The sequence below is a fragment of the Rhinolophus sinicus genome, chromosome 1 (assembly GCF_057876585.1).
Source record: "Rhinolophus sinicus isolate RSI-liver-muscle chromosome 1, RSI-T2T, whole genome shotgun sequence".
In the NCBI taxonomy this organism is placed as follows: domain Eukaryota; kingdom Metazoa; phylum Chordata; class Mammalia; order Chiroptera; family Rhinolophidae; genus Rhinolophus; species Rhinolophus sinicus.
In genome coordinates, this window is record NC_142501.1 from 141,575,448 (window position 1) to 141,591,396 (window position 15,949).

The window sequence follows — 15,949 nt, forward strand, 5'->3', positions numbered from 1 at the left end:
AGTACTTTTTTTTTATTGTTTATCAGTCATGGATATTTTTTTCTTCTGAGAAATGTCCATTTTAAAGTTGGGTTATTTTTGTTGATTCATAGTAGTTCTTTATATATTATGGATAATAACAGAACTTTTAAAATATAAATATCTAGAAGACCCATAATTGTTGAATATTGCTATCACAGAACTATTCTTTTACTTATTGAGATCAGAATTAATCAACACACTCCTTCTTTCTCTTCCAAGCAAATAGATGTCAAGAGTGATATTTCCTCGGTTTTGAGGCTAGGACCCAGATCGCCACATCTATACCCTTCAGTGGAGGTTTGAGTAATCACTTAATGCCAGAATATATAGATTACTGTTAATATTTAGTGAGTGTATCAGTCTGAATCCCTTAGGAAACCAAATTTATTTTAGATGTTTCAGATAAAGAGACTTGAATGAAGGCACTACTTGTAGAGGTCTGTTAAGAGAAGACATGAGAGATGTTGCATCCCAACACTAGCACCAGTGGGAAACCATTACCTCCTTCGGGGCTCATGGGCAGGGTGAGGAAATACTGTCCTGGACCCCAGTGAAAGCTGGAGGTGTGGAGGAGGAGCTGCCCAGCAGGAACTCCAGCTCCTCACATGGAATGAGTCACAGCTATTGACATATGAGCATCACCAAAGCAAGAAAGGAAAAGGAAGAAAAACCCAACTATTCTCTCCTCCTACCCTCTGACTTCCAGCAGAGTCTCCCACCAGCTGCACCCAAGTGGAAGGCAGCCAGGAAGAGCTCCTGGATGATGCAGTCCACAGGGCTAGGCTCCCAGGCACAGAGGAGGTGTGGGGACAGAGTCCCAGAGAGCAGTTTCCAGGCTCTCGGCCTCACGTGGAAAGGTGCTGGCTTGGTTATTAGATGGCCATCAGCTGTAATCAGATGGCCATCCACTGCAGCTGGGTGGCCATCAGCTGTAACCAGTTAGCCATTAGCCACTAAAATAACTGCCATGGCTACACTAGCAGGTTGGTTGGTTGGTTGGCAGAGAAGTGGACGGCAGATTGGGGCTAGCAAGTGGAGTTAGCAAGTGTGGATTGTGGCTAACAAGTGCAGTTAGCAATCAGACTGTGGATTGCGGATCGTATGGGGCCTGCTTCCTGTGTCTCCAACCCAGCCGCCAGCGAGAATATAGTGGTATGAACCCCCTATCCATGGCTCCGTTGGTGTTCCTTTTTGGCCTCAACATATCCTGAGTTCTTGTGTGGAGAACAGGAGCTCAGACCCTGCATTACATATGGTGCAGCGAGCAGCAGCGTATGGTGCCGGCCAGGGCTCTCCGAAGGATGGTGGAGGAGTTTGTGCATGTGAACACTCAGTCTCAGGAAGCCCATGAGGAGCGGTGCCAGGAACAGAAAACACAATCTGCCTGGGAGAAACGTGACCCCTCAGTGAATTGGTGGTCCTCTCGAGCCTCTGGATGGCGTGCTGCTCTGTTGGTCATGGCAGGCATCGCCTGCTTTTTGGTAGGCTGCTGCTGCCATAGGCTCCTAGAGTTGTGGACATCTTGCACGGGGTCCACCGCCCACTCGGATACCTGGCGTGGAGAGTAGGATTCCGACCAGGTAGGAATGATGCCTGACTCTGGGCAGGAGGACATGTGGCCCCTACACAGTGTGTGGTGCCTGGTGGCCACTGTTCTCAGGAGCTGGACCCCCATGGAGGAGTGGGAAGATGTGGATGGTTCTCCAACCCGCATAGGAAAAGCCGCGCAGCTGCCGGAGAGCTGGACGCCTGTGGAGGGGTGGGAGGATGTGGACAGTTCTCCAACCAGCATAGGCCAGAGAAATAGAAGGTCGTTGCAGCCGTGTGGGCTGGGAAGTGCTTGCTGAGGCAGCCCAGGTGCGGGACTTGTGGTCCCAGGAGGAAACGCTTGCTGAGTCCTCGGTGGAGCATGCGGGTGAGGTCAAGGTCGTCCCTCACCCCCAGGTTGGGGAAGACTTGGAGCCCTCGCCCTGTGGGGAGGGCACACATTGTAAGGCCAATGCACAGCCCTGGCGAATGACTGTGGGTTATGGGGAATTGCTTTCCATCCCTGATTTGATGGAATGCTTAACTGTTTGCTTGGGAACATGCCACCATGTGGTGGAACTGGCGGATATTTACTTCCTGCGTCTCGCTCAGCCACCAGTGAGACTGGGGTGCAGGAAGACCCCTTATTGGGGTACAGGTGGATATTTGCTTCCTGTGTCTCGACCATCCGTCATTGAGAATATGTAAGCACCTTGGCTGTGAGCCACTATGGTTCCAGCACGGTTGTCAGGGTGTCATGTGGGGTCCCTGGTCCCGCTCCCCACATAAGAATGCAGAACATGGTGAGGCCAAAAAAGAACACCCACAGAGCCATAGATGGAGTAGTCATACCACTATAGTCTCGCTGGCAGCTGGGTTGGAGACACAGGAAGCAGGAGCCACATGATCCACAATCCGCCGTCTGCTTATCTGCCAACCAACCTCACTTGCTAACTGCAATCCGCCTCTTTGCAATCCACAATCCGCAATCCACACTCACTAGCGTAGCCACGGCAGTTATATCAGTGACTAAAGGCTAACCGGTAACAGCTGATGGCCAACTAGTCATAGCTGATGACCATCTACTACCCGAGCCAGCACCTTCCCACATGAGGCCGAGAGCCTGGAAACTGCTCTCTGGGACTCTGCCCCCACAACGGTTCCCTGAGAAACCCTGGCTGTGCCCAGAAAGACTGGAGATACCCTGAGAAACACTGGCTGTGCCCAGAAAGTAGGTGGACATCGAGGGACACCCCCTGGGACATTACTTGAACTGGACTGAAACTTTCTCTTGTGAGCTGGGTTCCTGGCATGGGGCCCCTTGCGGAAGACACTTGTGTAGATCATGAGATGAGACGCTGGAAGGATGGAGTGTGGGGACAGAGTCCCAGAGAGCAGTTTCCAGGCTCTCAGCCTCACATGGAAAGCTGCTGGCTCTGTTATTAGATGGCCATCAGCTGTAATCAGATGGCCTTCTGCTGTGAGCCATTAGACACTAATATAACTGCCATGGCTATGCTAAGGGGTTAGTTGGTTGGTTGGTTGGTTGGTTGGTTGGCAGAGAAGCGGACAGCGGATTGCAAGTGAGGTTAGCAAGAGCGGATTGGGGCTAGCAATCGGTTAGCAAGCAGATTGTGGATTGCGGATCATATGGAGCCTGCTTCCTGTGTCTCCAACCCAGCCACCAGTGAGAATATAGTGGTATGAACCCCCTATCCATGGCTCCGTTGGTGTTCCTTTTTGGCCTCACCATATCCTGCGTTCTTGTGTGGGGAGCGGGAGCTGAGACCCTTCATTATAGGAGTTCAGCAACAAGTAGAAAATGGAAATGGGGGAGTAGGGACAGCCAGCAGAGAGCAGCCAGGACAGTGGAATATGAACCACCTGAGACTTTTCACAGGAAGAATGACAAAAGAAATCTCACACAGAAAGGCTGCCAAGCTCTCATCATCAGGGTGTCCCTACAGTGTGTAACAGGCATCATTCTCACCATCTTAGCTAAATTAGCTGGGGTAATGAACATTAAATGTAATTCACAATATCATTTTTAGATGGTCAAGTTTACAATCAAAATTACATGGCAAAATTGAGACATTTTGAAAAGAACTGTACTGGAAAATATCTCTCTTTGTCTGTCAGTTTCTTATCAACAGAGAGAATAATAGTTCCTTTATGAACATGTTTTGAGGATTAAATGAGATGATATATATATATATATATATATATATATATATATATATATATATATAAAGTGCCTAGCACAGGGCCTGGAACCAGTAAGCATTCAAATGTAGTATTTTGCTATTATCAATATGTGTCATTTTATTTCATCTTACTCTAGTTAACATTGCTAAAAATGGAGCTTGCTTCTGCGTGGATTTCCCATCATGTGGCCCACTATTAACAAGTTCTAGAATATTTTAATCTGACCTAGAATATTCAGCCTATGTATGTATCTGCACAGGGATCCACCAAAAACATAATAGCATCACTATTTTAACAATAGTTTACAGATATAAAGCATTTCTACAATCATTATTGTACTAGTTCTTGGAGTAACCCAAGAATTAGAACCTCTGTCTTAAGATGGGGGAAAGGGCTAAAACACATACGACCCAGACTTTCTAATTCTGAAATGTGTTACAACTGTCTGGCCTCTTACTCCCTGATTATGGCTCTCTAATTATCATTAAGCGTTACATTCTATGTCAGGATATATTTTAGGATCAATGAAAAAAGTTAACGTGGACTTTAGGTTTAATCAAGTACTTTTATCAACTTACATCACAAGTAATTTGTATGGTTTATCTTTTCTGGTGAAAAACTGCTTGAGATCTTAACTAACAATTACGTTGCTTTGCTTTTTCAGGAGAGTTGCAGCTTGAGGATAAATAACTCCCTACCCGTTAGTTATTCTAGTCTGATTCAACCCACAGGATTGCCTTCTCGGCACTGGGGACAAACACTCACAGAATCTCTGTCCCCCCTGTCGTATCATAACTCTACAGATGTGCCAGACTGGAATCCTTCCATCAATCTCATGCTGGGTAAAATGCCCTTCTCGGGTACCAAATCCTTAAAAGGAAAGAACCCAGCTCTGCTCTCCCCTGTCACTCCCTCATACAAAGGAAATACCTGAAACCTGAGGGATAGACAAGTGAGATAAGAAAAAGAGAATAATTCCCAAGCTTTTTAGAGCATGGAATCATGATGCATTTCATCTCTGTCAGTTCACATACAATCAACCTAGGAAATTATACCTAAAAGCTAACGGTTGGAGCAGGGACTTTCGAGAATGATGGTGCTCTGTGATTTAGGTCCCATTCTCGTTTCCAAAAAGAAAAATAAAAAGAGAGGAATAAGATCAGACTTGGAATTTTTTTTTTTTTAATAATTTTTAAAACACAGGCCACTTGACTCGTGGGGGTGGGGCCCACACGGCTACATGAGATCGGATGTGGCAAAGCCATACGGTCGGCCTGCTCGGGGAGGAAGTAGGGCAGAGTGGTTTTGAGCAGAGCTTCAGGGTTAGACAGACCTGCTCGACAGTCCTAGTGCTGCCACTCACCTTCTCTATGGCCCTGGACTTGTCACGTCAATGTGCCAGGCCTCAGTTTCCTAGTGTAAGATGGGACTCGTTATAGTGTGCCCACCTAAACACCAAGTGCTGAGCACACTGCCCGGCACATTCGAAACACTCAGCAAAACAGTAGCCATTAGGACGCTTTTAGCTTTCTTGTCATTCAGCCTGGTTTCATCACACTAGAGGCTGTTGCCCTATTTAGATAGTCATTATAAAGTAACACAGAAGAGGATGAATAACTCAAACATTCAAATCAACTCTTTAATATAAAAAAGAACATATCTAATATTTGTTTATTAACAAATATTAAACATATTTAACACATTTAATGTTGCTATGTGGATTAGTTAAGAATCAACATACAATAGTCTACAAAAACAGTACCGCAAGTTTTGAAGTGTAAGAAACATGTGCCTGCGTCTAGGCAGGCAAAAATAAATATACACTCACGTAGAATATACATTACATGGATTCCAACAAAATGACCTATTTTCACTACTTACCCCTGCAAGGCTAATGAGGGTCTGCTTCTTTCCTATACCCACTTGGTGGCACAGCAGCCCAATTCCTGTCTTTCGCCCTCCAATTCAACACAAGTTTGTTTAGCTACGGTTCCGTCCCTGTGCTGGACACCGAGACACAGAGGAGGTGACTCTGTCTTCAAGAACTCATAGTGTGGTAGGGAGACAGACACCGCTGGCCTCAATGTTGCCAGGTCCCATCACTGGGGAGGGTATGATCATGGATTTTTTATTCTCAGGTGTGAGGGTTCCCAGAGGGAGCGTTTAAGCTTGGCTCCTGCTAAAAGGCAGAGGGCTCATCTGTGTGTCTGCCCAGGTGAAGACAAAGTCATTTGCCGAGGCCCTCTCTGGCCCTCCCTTCCTCACCCCTTCCACCATGGCATCAACTCTTCTTCCCTCACTTAGAATCTGGTACCCAGGTCTCCCCATTTTCAAACACACCCATCTCTCATCTCCCTTTAACTAGAAAGTAAAGCTTGGGGATAGCCAATTTTAGTGAATAGAAGTTCATTCCTGCTAACACGCTAAACAGCCCCCACCTAAAGACTGGCCCTGAAGGAAAAATCTGCTTGAGTTATTTAAGATTGTTTGCGTGTTGGAGGAGAGGATGATAATCAACAGGGATATTAGAGATGAGCTTCCATCGCTTCCCCTGCCTGGTCACCCTTCAAGCCTTTCAACCCTCTGGACACCCAGTGCCAGGAGCTAGATATAGGGGCTCTCAAGTCAAGGGACATAGGTGACACAGAGGCAAGGACAAGCCACGGGACTGGAGAGCTGGAGATGGCTGGGTGAAGGCAGGTACGTCAACCCAGGGAATGAGGGAACCTCAGCACCCACAGACTAAGATGCAGGTCCCAGGCCTTTTACTGGACATTGGTGAGAGAAGAGGACAGAAAGAAAGCAGTGTGGAGATGAGCACACATCTGAGTTTGACATTGGTTACAGCTATAAAGACTTGACTACATAAGGAAATTGAAAAACTAGTTTGGTTATGTCAATGTAAGACTAATCATAGTCATTTACGTCAACTGCCTTACCATTTCTGTGTAATGGCCAAGTTATACCACGACAGTGATGTACTTTAATAAACATGGTTCAGAGTGATTCTGAGTTTTATTGGACTAGGTGAGTAAATTATATACCTGGGTGCCAACCTTCACAATTTTTTCCTCAAGTTACACAGTTTTCTGTTCTTAATTTTAACAGATGATCATACCATTGCTTTTAACCAGATAAAATGGGGTTTGGGGAAGTCACCATTTATTCAATATTTGCCCTGAGAACTTTTTATTATCTGAAAATTGCTATACAGGTTTCCTGTTCCCTGTTCTTGGAATTTGTGGTTTGTTTGGGGTTTTTGGTTTGTTTGTTTGTTTACTCAGGTGCTTCATATTCACGAAATAGAAAAAGCTATACATTCTTCCTTCTTTCTCTTACACACACATATATGTAGACACCTTCCTACTTGCTCTGATTGGATCCTAAAATTAATAAATTATGTTGCCATGCCATCTCAGTTTACAGCTCAAATAACAAATTCTCCAGATTCCCACACGTTGAGCCTGCTCTGTCACAAGACCAATTAGGAGCCAGTGTTGGAAGATGCAGGCAATCTGCAGCAATGAAAGTGAAACTTTTTTAGTTCTGTTTCAAGCTCTGCTGCTATTACTTGGAGAAATCTGATTCTCTACCTGAAAGGTTTTAATTCAGTCAATTTTGGTGAACAAAAGAGGTATAGTTTAGTGCATAATTGACGTTCTTAGGGTGAAAAGTAACATCATAAATAAGAAATGCTTTTTAAAAATAGTTACAGAGAATAGAGTAATAGCTGTTCAAAATCGTGAAGCAGTATTAAAGTATCATATGTTATTGAACTGTATTTTATATGCAAATTGAAAAACAGCTGGGTAGAAAATTCATTGTAAGGACCAGTTGACGGTCCTTTTAAAATTCAATTCCCTAGTAAAATCTAGCAGGCAAGTGTCTTCCACAAAATTATTACTTCAGGAGAAAATAACACTACAGACAGGGCAAAACCCTATAAGGTTGTTTCACACATAACAGCAGTTTGTGTTTGTGAGTATGTAGGAAAAAACTTCCCAAGTGTGAAAAGTAATTATATGTAAGAGCTCTATATTTTATCTTTTAAATAAAATGTGTCTTTAAATATGGAATTATTTGGAAAACTCACATCATTGTCCAAAATTATGAAGACCATTTTAGTTGTTTAATTGGAGATGAAATATTCATTACAGCTTCTCAACAGATCTTCTAGTTGGAATGGGCGAGGAGTTCATTTGCCAAGTGTTCTTAACAAAAATATCCAGAGGCCAAGTCCCATAAAAACTGTATCCAAAGGAAACACTGCTCAGGATATACCCAGGAAGAACATCAACCCTTGCTTGCCTGCCTGCTCACTCTGTCCCCATTAGTCTTTGGGGTGAGCAAACGAGTGTTGGGTGAAGTGTTTCGCAGGTTAGAAGATCTTGCACTCATTAATGGAGAAGAGCTTCCTTCTGTTGCGTCTCCTGGCTTGGTTGACGGCAGTTCGGACGGCACACTCAAATACCTGCTGTACCCCCCGGTTGCTAAGGGCCGAGCACTCCAGGTAGCCCTTTGCTTTCACCTCCTGGGCCAGTCTCTTCCCTTCTATGGCATTAACACAGGAGGCCCTGTGGGGCCCCATCTCCCGCTGGTCAGTCTGGGTGGCCACCACCAGCACGGGGGTACAAGGCAAGTGACTCCTGACTTCAGCTATCCACTTGTTCTTCAGGTTCAGAAAGGAGTTCTGGTTGGCCACAGAGTAGCACATCAGGACCACATCAGCCTGCTGGTAGGACAGGGGACGGATGCTTCTGAAGGCGTCGTTGCCAGCTGTGTCCCAGAGACCCAGACTGATCTGGATACCGTCCATGAAGACGTCCACACCGGTGTTCTCATACACCGTGGGCTTATAGGCCTCCGGGAAGGTCTCTGAGGTGAAGCGCACCAACAGGGAGGTTTTCCCCACAGCAGAGTCACCCACCAGCACACACTTAATGGAACTCAGCATCTTCCCAGCCTGGGTTCCTCGTTACAAGTTCAGAATCCCTGAATGGCTGAAGCAAACGCCATTCAACACAGGGAATGCAAACCAGATGGGTTTGAGTTCTCAGGACCTCTGGCAGCAAACTTCAGAATGTGCCTTCTCTCTGTCCACCTGAGGGAGACCTCGATCTACTTTGAAAACCTCCAAAGTCTGGTCTTCAACTGGAACAGAAAGAGAAGAGGGAAAATTGAGTCTGTTTTCCCTTTTTGATGAATGGGGCACTTCCTCGTTGGGAAACTAATTAAACATGGGGCCCACCTCAATGCAGCCGTCCCACACCCCCCATCTAACCCACTCTTCCCCAGCAAATAAAGCTTGGATCTGGTATCGCCCAGCTAGGGCACCCACAGCTCCACCCAGTCAAGGCACATAAGCTGATTCTTATCTCGAAAATCAGCCTGGTGATAAAAACTGATAAAAACAAGCAACCGCTCTGATCAAAACATGAAAAAGACCTCAACAGCAACCTGTGTGTGTGAATGAGACGTTTTCAAACAGCTCTCTACTGGCTTCCGCTCCAAGAATTAAGGAAGGCCACTGACAGCACGCGCCATCTTCAGCGTTTAATGGATCCCAGCAACTTTGGGAACTGCAAGAAAGAGAAACGTAATGAGCCACAGATATTATAAGCACTTCCTTTCATTTAGTGATTAATCAGACAGTCCTTGCTTTATGTGGTAATTTGTGTTGAGGTCAAACAGAAGAAATCACTGGAACTCTAAAAATTTGCTGTTTTTCCCCTTTAAGTTTTTCCATAAACTGGCTACCAATATAACAGAAAAGACACACTGTCCTTGGCATTTTCGGCATCTGAAATCAGACCCCATTACCTATACAACAATACGGCTTTGCGCACATGTCACTTGATCTCCAAGCCTCATTTTACACCTCTGCAAGATTTTGATAAATTTAGGAACCACTTCTCAGAGATGTTGTGAGGATTAAATTATTTCTTTCAACATTTTTGGATAGCTACCTAAGCATCAGGAGCTCTACTAGGCCCCTGGTTAAACAAAATAACTTGCTTAAAAGTAACCATATTCAGCGCCTCTCATTTTAACAAGGCTGCATAAATACGATAGAATCTGAATTTCATGAAAGGGTCAAATAAATTCTCATGCATTGCAGGTGAGAGAGCTCCAGACAATGAGATCAGCCTTGGAGACAGTGTCCCGTCTACCAACAGACATTGTCACAAGGCCAGCCCATCTTCAGAGAAAGGAAAAGACTTTCAGACCAAAATCCAGAGTAAAGGTTATTAATACAATCTGGGCTTATAAGCTCCCACACTGGGGATCTTCCTCACATGTCACATATAAAGCAATGTAAAACAGACCTATAGGTCTGCTTCAAAACATGATTTTTACAAATCACTCCTCTAAATCCTGACATTCCTTCCCAAGACATGTTTATCCTTGTCGACCCACAGTCTCTGTTTAATTAGACATCATAGCCTATGCAAATGATCTCATCAGATAAATAATTTATATGATTATTCATTTTTTCAACTACATGAGAGCTGGGTGACCTTAGCCAAGTTACTTAACCTCTCTGAGTCTTGGTTTCTTCATAAAAATGAGAAGAAGAAAAGCACCTTCTTCATGCAATTATTAGAAGGGTTCAGCATGAGGAGAGTCTGGCTTAACACAGACCCTGGCATATGGGATCTATAGAGAGCCATCATGTTACCTATTTCCACCACCATTTAAAATGCCAAATATTAAATGTCTATAACACGAGCTGGGGTATCAAATGTTCAGCTGAAGACTCACATCGGTTCAATCTCATGCTCCCTGGGGGCGTCATTGGGTCTCAAACTTTAGCTCCTTAGACCTATGATGACTTAAATATTAATACTTGCATCATTTCTGACCACCTTGTTACTTAGTCCAAAGCTAAGACCTCTTAAGACATTTTAAAGCTTTTTTTTTATTCCAGTGTTAGCAGAACCAGAACTAAGAAAAATATACATATGTCAGACTTTTGGTTAGTAAATAAAATATTTCTTAGTAGATTGAGTAAAAGCCAAATTTCCTGAGTAAATATCTGCAAAAAGAAGTCTGTGAGGCAAAATTGTTAAGAACATGTGCTCTAAAGTCAGGTAGACCTGGAACTGAATCCGGACTGCCCTAATGACTACCTGTGCGACAGCCTTAGGAGAGTTTCTTAACCTCCCTAAGCCTCAGTTTCCTCCTCTGTGAAATTAATGTAGTAATACCTACATCACAGGGTTGTTAAGAGTATTAAGGGTGCTTAGATGTATAAAATCCTTAGCATAGTGCATACTATAAACATACTACATGTATACAGTCAACACATAGCAAACATGCAATAAGTTGTCCTTATTAATATCACAGTTAAATAATAATTACTAAATATAATGATAAACAATTATCAATTATAAGCAGGGAATTTGAAATAGCACTAAAAAGAGTTCTCCAGGCAGGAGGGCCCTGTGTATCTTATACTCAGCTATGACTACAGAAAAAGGGCAGGGGGGCTTCTTCTGGTAGCATAAAAATAAAAATATCATGTGAACAAAGCAATTCTGTCTGAACTTTGCCACCTAGAGAGCTCCAAAGAATCAGACTGGAGAAAAAGACTCTGTTCAGTCAAGTGACGTTCATTCCCCAGCCAGTTCTGGCACTCAGAGGCACATCAAGTCAGCTCTCAGGGCCTCGGTTTCCCAAATAATAAAGTGGTTGGACAATGCCAGCTTTCTCTGTGGTTCTATTAAAACTGAGGACAAAAGAGAAAGCTTTATTGCCTGCCACAGTGACCACAAGAACATAAACCTCTGCTTATTCCGTAGCAGGAAAGACAAATGATAAACTTTGATAATCTGCGTAGCCTTCAGCAGATGGCTAAATATGGAGCTGGGAGAGGAGAGGCGGGGAGCAGCTCTGGTCCAGGTTAGAGCAGTGCCCTATATAGACATGACAGATCATCTTCAGATGTTGTGTCACACGTGCCCAAGATGGAGCCGCCATGGGTCACATCGTCAGTGCGAACGGTTGATGAGCTTGATGTCAGTGGAATCCTTCTAAAGGGAGAAATCCTCCCTAAAAGGGCTACCGGGTGAAAAATAGAAGCAGGTTTTCAGGGGTGTTTCACAAGTGGCTAACTGGCAGCGCTGCCCCAATTATAGGTCTCTCAATACAGAAGAGTTACCAAGAGTGACTTTAGATAACGCCATGAGCGACGCCACTGAGTGACCCTTTTAGGACTTAAATCAGACTGGAATTAAGGAACCTTCAATCTCAGAACCTCTTAGGTCTCAGTAACGTGATTTCTCATCCCTTTCTCCTCTTCACACAGAAAGGAGGCCTTCAACCAGCCCCCACAGTTCACACAGAGAGAGGAGGAGGGAAAGGAAGCAAAGGTGCTTCTGTCTACTATCGCGAAGGGACAATGGCAGACGAAAGGGGAGGCTTAGGGCTAGTCCATTTCATCCTCTGGAGAGCTGAGGGCTGTCCAGTAGGAATTCCTGGTCTCGCTTTCACCTCTATTCTCATCCCAACTCACAGATATCCACTCTTTACCATCATTCTTTCTTCAGACACACTCTGTGCTTCTCTGTTTGCCTAGAGAGAACTGTCCTTCATTTAGGCCCCAACTCCCATCTCTTCTTGAAAATCTTCATCACCTGACCCACTGATAGATCAGGTGCCCCCTCTGTGTTGCCATAACACCCACCCCCACACACCTCTAACGTAGTCATTATCACACTCTGCTGACATGGTGGGTCCTCTTGTGTTTATCCCTCATCTGTGAAACTGGAATAAGACCTGTCCTGCCATCCTCATATGGAGCTTATAAGGATCAGGTGGAAACGATAACAACACAGCAACAATTTGTGCTTGTAATTTTACATAGAACTTGTACTTTTGGAAATAACTCTTGTTTGTTTTATGAGAAAACCCCTTCAGAATGATAGAGCATGATATAAAATTAAGGTGAAATTATGACTATTATTAACTAATTATTATTATTGCAGGTTTTGGTTATTTGGATTTTATGAGGTGGCTTACTTCAAAATGCTGATGGAATCCTCAGCTGTTTGTTTGTTTGTTTGTTTGTTTGTTTTAAAAAATATGAGCCCCTGGCAGCCATGGCGAGGGATGGCCTGTCAAACAAGGAGAATACATCTAAATACATCCTCCTCAAAAGAGCTTCAGGCAGAGGACCTGTGCTGGCAGCAGCCAATTCATTCATTAAAGAAATAGATTCTGCCATAAATCTAACACAATTAGATGATTAGGAAATTGCCATGTTCCCCAGCAACTCATCTCCTGCCGGCACCTTCCATCAGTGACCCATGCACAGTCACAGGGACATCACGGCAAGAGCGGGCCTTGCTGGGGATGTGTGAACCCATGGAGCTCCCCATCTGGCAAACGGGACTGGGAACTTCATTTTGTTTCTTTTTCTTAGAGGGAGAGAGAATCAATTCAAAAAACTCTTAAGCAACTTAGTAGAAACAAAAGGATAACCATCTCTAAATTTTATCACTCCAAACCCTTACTCAGTTTTCATTCTCAAATATACACTTGTATACATCTTCTAAACATTTATTCAGATTTAAATATTTTTTTATTTTCCACATGGTTTACATACCTGCCAGTTTTCAGTTTTCCATTGTCTCAACAATTCATAATTGCACAGACATAGCAGAGTCTTTGAGTTATTTCCAGTATTTCACCATAATTAACAACTGTGCCATTTTATATACACACAAATATACATGCATATATACAGAGGGTACCAAAAAAATGTATGCATGTTTTAAGAAGGAAAAAAACTGTATTAAAATTGTAATGCTCAATATATACCGATAACGAAAGATGAATACAAGTCACGTTTGACTTCTGCAATTACGAGAGATGCTCAAAATGGTTACCATCAGCATAATTTTAGTAGTTTTTTTCTTTCTTAAAATCTGTACACATTTTTTTGGCAACCTCTGTATATATAGGATGTGTGTCTGTGTGTGATATATACATTATATATTTGGGGAAGCCAAAAGAAGGAAAACACATGATTTGTATTTATCTTTTGTTATCAGTATAAATTGAGTATTACAATTTCAGTACAGTTTTTCCTTTCTTAAAATATGTATACATTTTTTTGGCACCCTCTGCATATATATATGTATATATATATACACTTTTACACTTTTATGTGGACAATTTTCTTGGTGAACATATTCACAAATGTGGCATTACTGAGTCAGTGGGTCATTTTGTGATTTTTATTTACATTATTGAGCATCTTCCAGGGACTGTACCAAGTATTTTGTATTTATTATTCATTAGTTGTTTTATACATTAAAAACATTTTTTTGTTTAGAGCTTCCTGTGTGGCAGACACTGTAACGAGTCCTGAGGCCTAATAGGGAACGAGACACTTGCTGCCTTCATGGAGATCACTGTCTCACAGTTACACAGGCTTCTGAAATCTGAGACACTTGCCTACAGTCACGCAGTGAGGAAATACCAGAGGCAAAGTTAGACCTAAATAGAGTCCTACTCCAAAGCTACAGCAGCTCCCCTTCCCAGCCTACCCCGTAATTCCCCTCAGCCCTATCCAGTGCATCTCAGATAAAAGGAGGTTTCCGACGCAAACCCAGTTTTAAGCTACTTTTTTCAGCCATCCCTGCCATCCAGGTCCCTACTCCTATTCTCTTCCTACAAATAAACCAACTCTTGACATGTCACAAGAAGTATCATATTTCTTGATCTGAAAGCTGGTTTCACAAGTGTGTTCAGTGTGAAAATTCATCAAGCCCTAGACCTACAATGTGTTCACTTATCTGCATGTGGATTAAACATCAGTAAAAAGTATTTTTTAAAATAAGGTTACTGCCTTTTCAGTGAACATCTTCTTAGGTAGTATTTAATCTCAAATTTCCTCTTGTAAGAGTTCATTTCACTAAATCTGAACCCTTCTTGCGTGTTTCTAATTGCTACAAATAACGATTACATTCCCCTCAAAATCACAAAATGGGATCATTTTTAGATCAGTCTATTTCTATACACAGATCATCTCTATTCAAAATGGATTTTGTTCTAACAGTTTATTTACAAGATGCTGGTTTACAACTTTTAATACATGTTCTCCAGAGTCAAAGATCTAAGCTATAGTTACATTCCTAAGCCTGAACTCTATTTAGCCATATCACAGTTGAATTACAGCAGAACATCACCAAGTCCGGAGGCCTCCTGTTATCTCGACACCCTAATCTTCAAAGCCTCTCTGAGCCAGAAGTCCTGACCCTCCAACGCCCAGGCCAAGCAGCGACGGTGGCACTCTTCCTCTCCTCTGTCCCAGCCATCCTGGGTTGACTGGTCCTTGCCACTCCCAGGAGTACAATAATTGTCACCACGGTCTAGAGTTCTCAGCTTGGTCCAACTACAGTCAAAAATAAAGCTAGCCAGCTAGGCAATTGCCCAGGTATCATTAAAAGACACCAGAACCTCATCTCAAAACTAAGGGGATGGGAAAATGTAGTTCACACAACTTCTCTCAAAGTAATGGAAGGAATATTCTGGAAAACTGCTTGGAGTCAAGGGTGCAACCCCTATGGGGCATGCTCAAAAATGGTCACCTAATCTTTAAATTTGTTCCTAAGGAATGTGAATTTAATTGACCGAGAGACTCGTATGTTCTCAGTTGGCTATGCGTTTTGGGGCCGAAGCAAAATTGTTTGAGGAAAGAGAGCTAAAAGGCAAATATATGCATATCTAACCGTTCTATAACATAATGATACTGTAAAGCAAGGTTACCAAACTATGGCTCACCCGTGTGACAAACCATCTGTTTTTGTGTGGCCCGTGAATTAAAAATGGGTTTTTACATTTGTAATGGTCGAAAAAAAATCAAAAGAACAATATTCTGTGACATGTGAGTATTATATGAAATTGAAATTTCCGTGTCCATAAATACCATTTTACTGGAACACGGCCATGCTCTTTCATTTACGTATTAATTATGGCTGCTTTCTTGTTACAACTCAAAGTTGTAGTAACACAGACTTTATGACCCACAAAGCCTAAATAAAATATTTGCTTTCTAGCCTTTTACAGAAAAAGTTTTACTTATTACAGACAACTCCTACTATATAAAGAGAGGCAATTCAGAGTAAGAAGGCGAGAAGAGACTCTGGGGTCAGGCAGTTTGGGTTTGGCTCCAAAGTCTGCTACTTAC

The 15,949-nt window shown here is 43.0% G+C and overlaps 1 protein-coding gene across 6 annotated transcripts in view; it reads right to left on the reverse strand.

The window, feature by feature from the left end:
* Positions 1-5,378: 5,378 nt before the first annotated feature.
* RHOH (ras homolog family member H) overlaps positions 5,379-15,949 on the reverse strand; it is a 48,736-nt gene continuing 38,165 nt past the window's right edge. For all 6 annotated transcript variants that reach the window (XM_019751991.3, XM_019751990.3, XM_074324582.2 and 3 more), the window contains 2 exons: positions 9,211-9,332; positions 5,379-8,904 (listed from right to left, as the gene is read on the reverse strand). In XM_019751991.3, the coding sequence (XP_019607550.1) occupies positions 8,132-8,707 (576 nt within the window). In that variant the 5' untranslated portion in view covers positions 8,708-8,904; positions 9,211-9,332 and the 3' untranslated portion in view covers positions 5,379-8,131. The remainder of the gene's footprint in view (positions 8,905-9,210; positions 9,333-15,949) is intronic.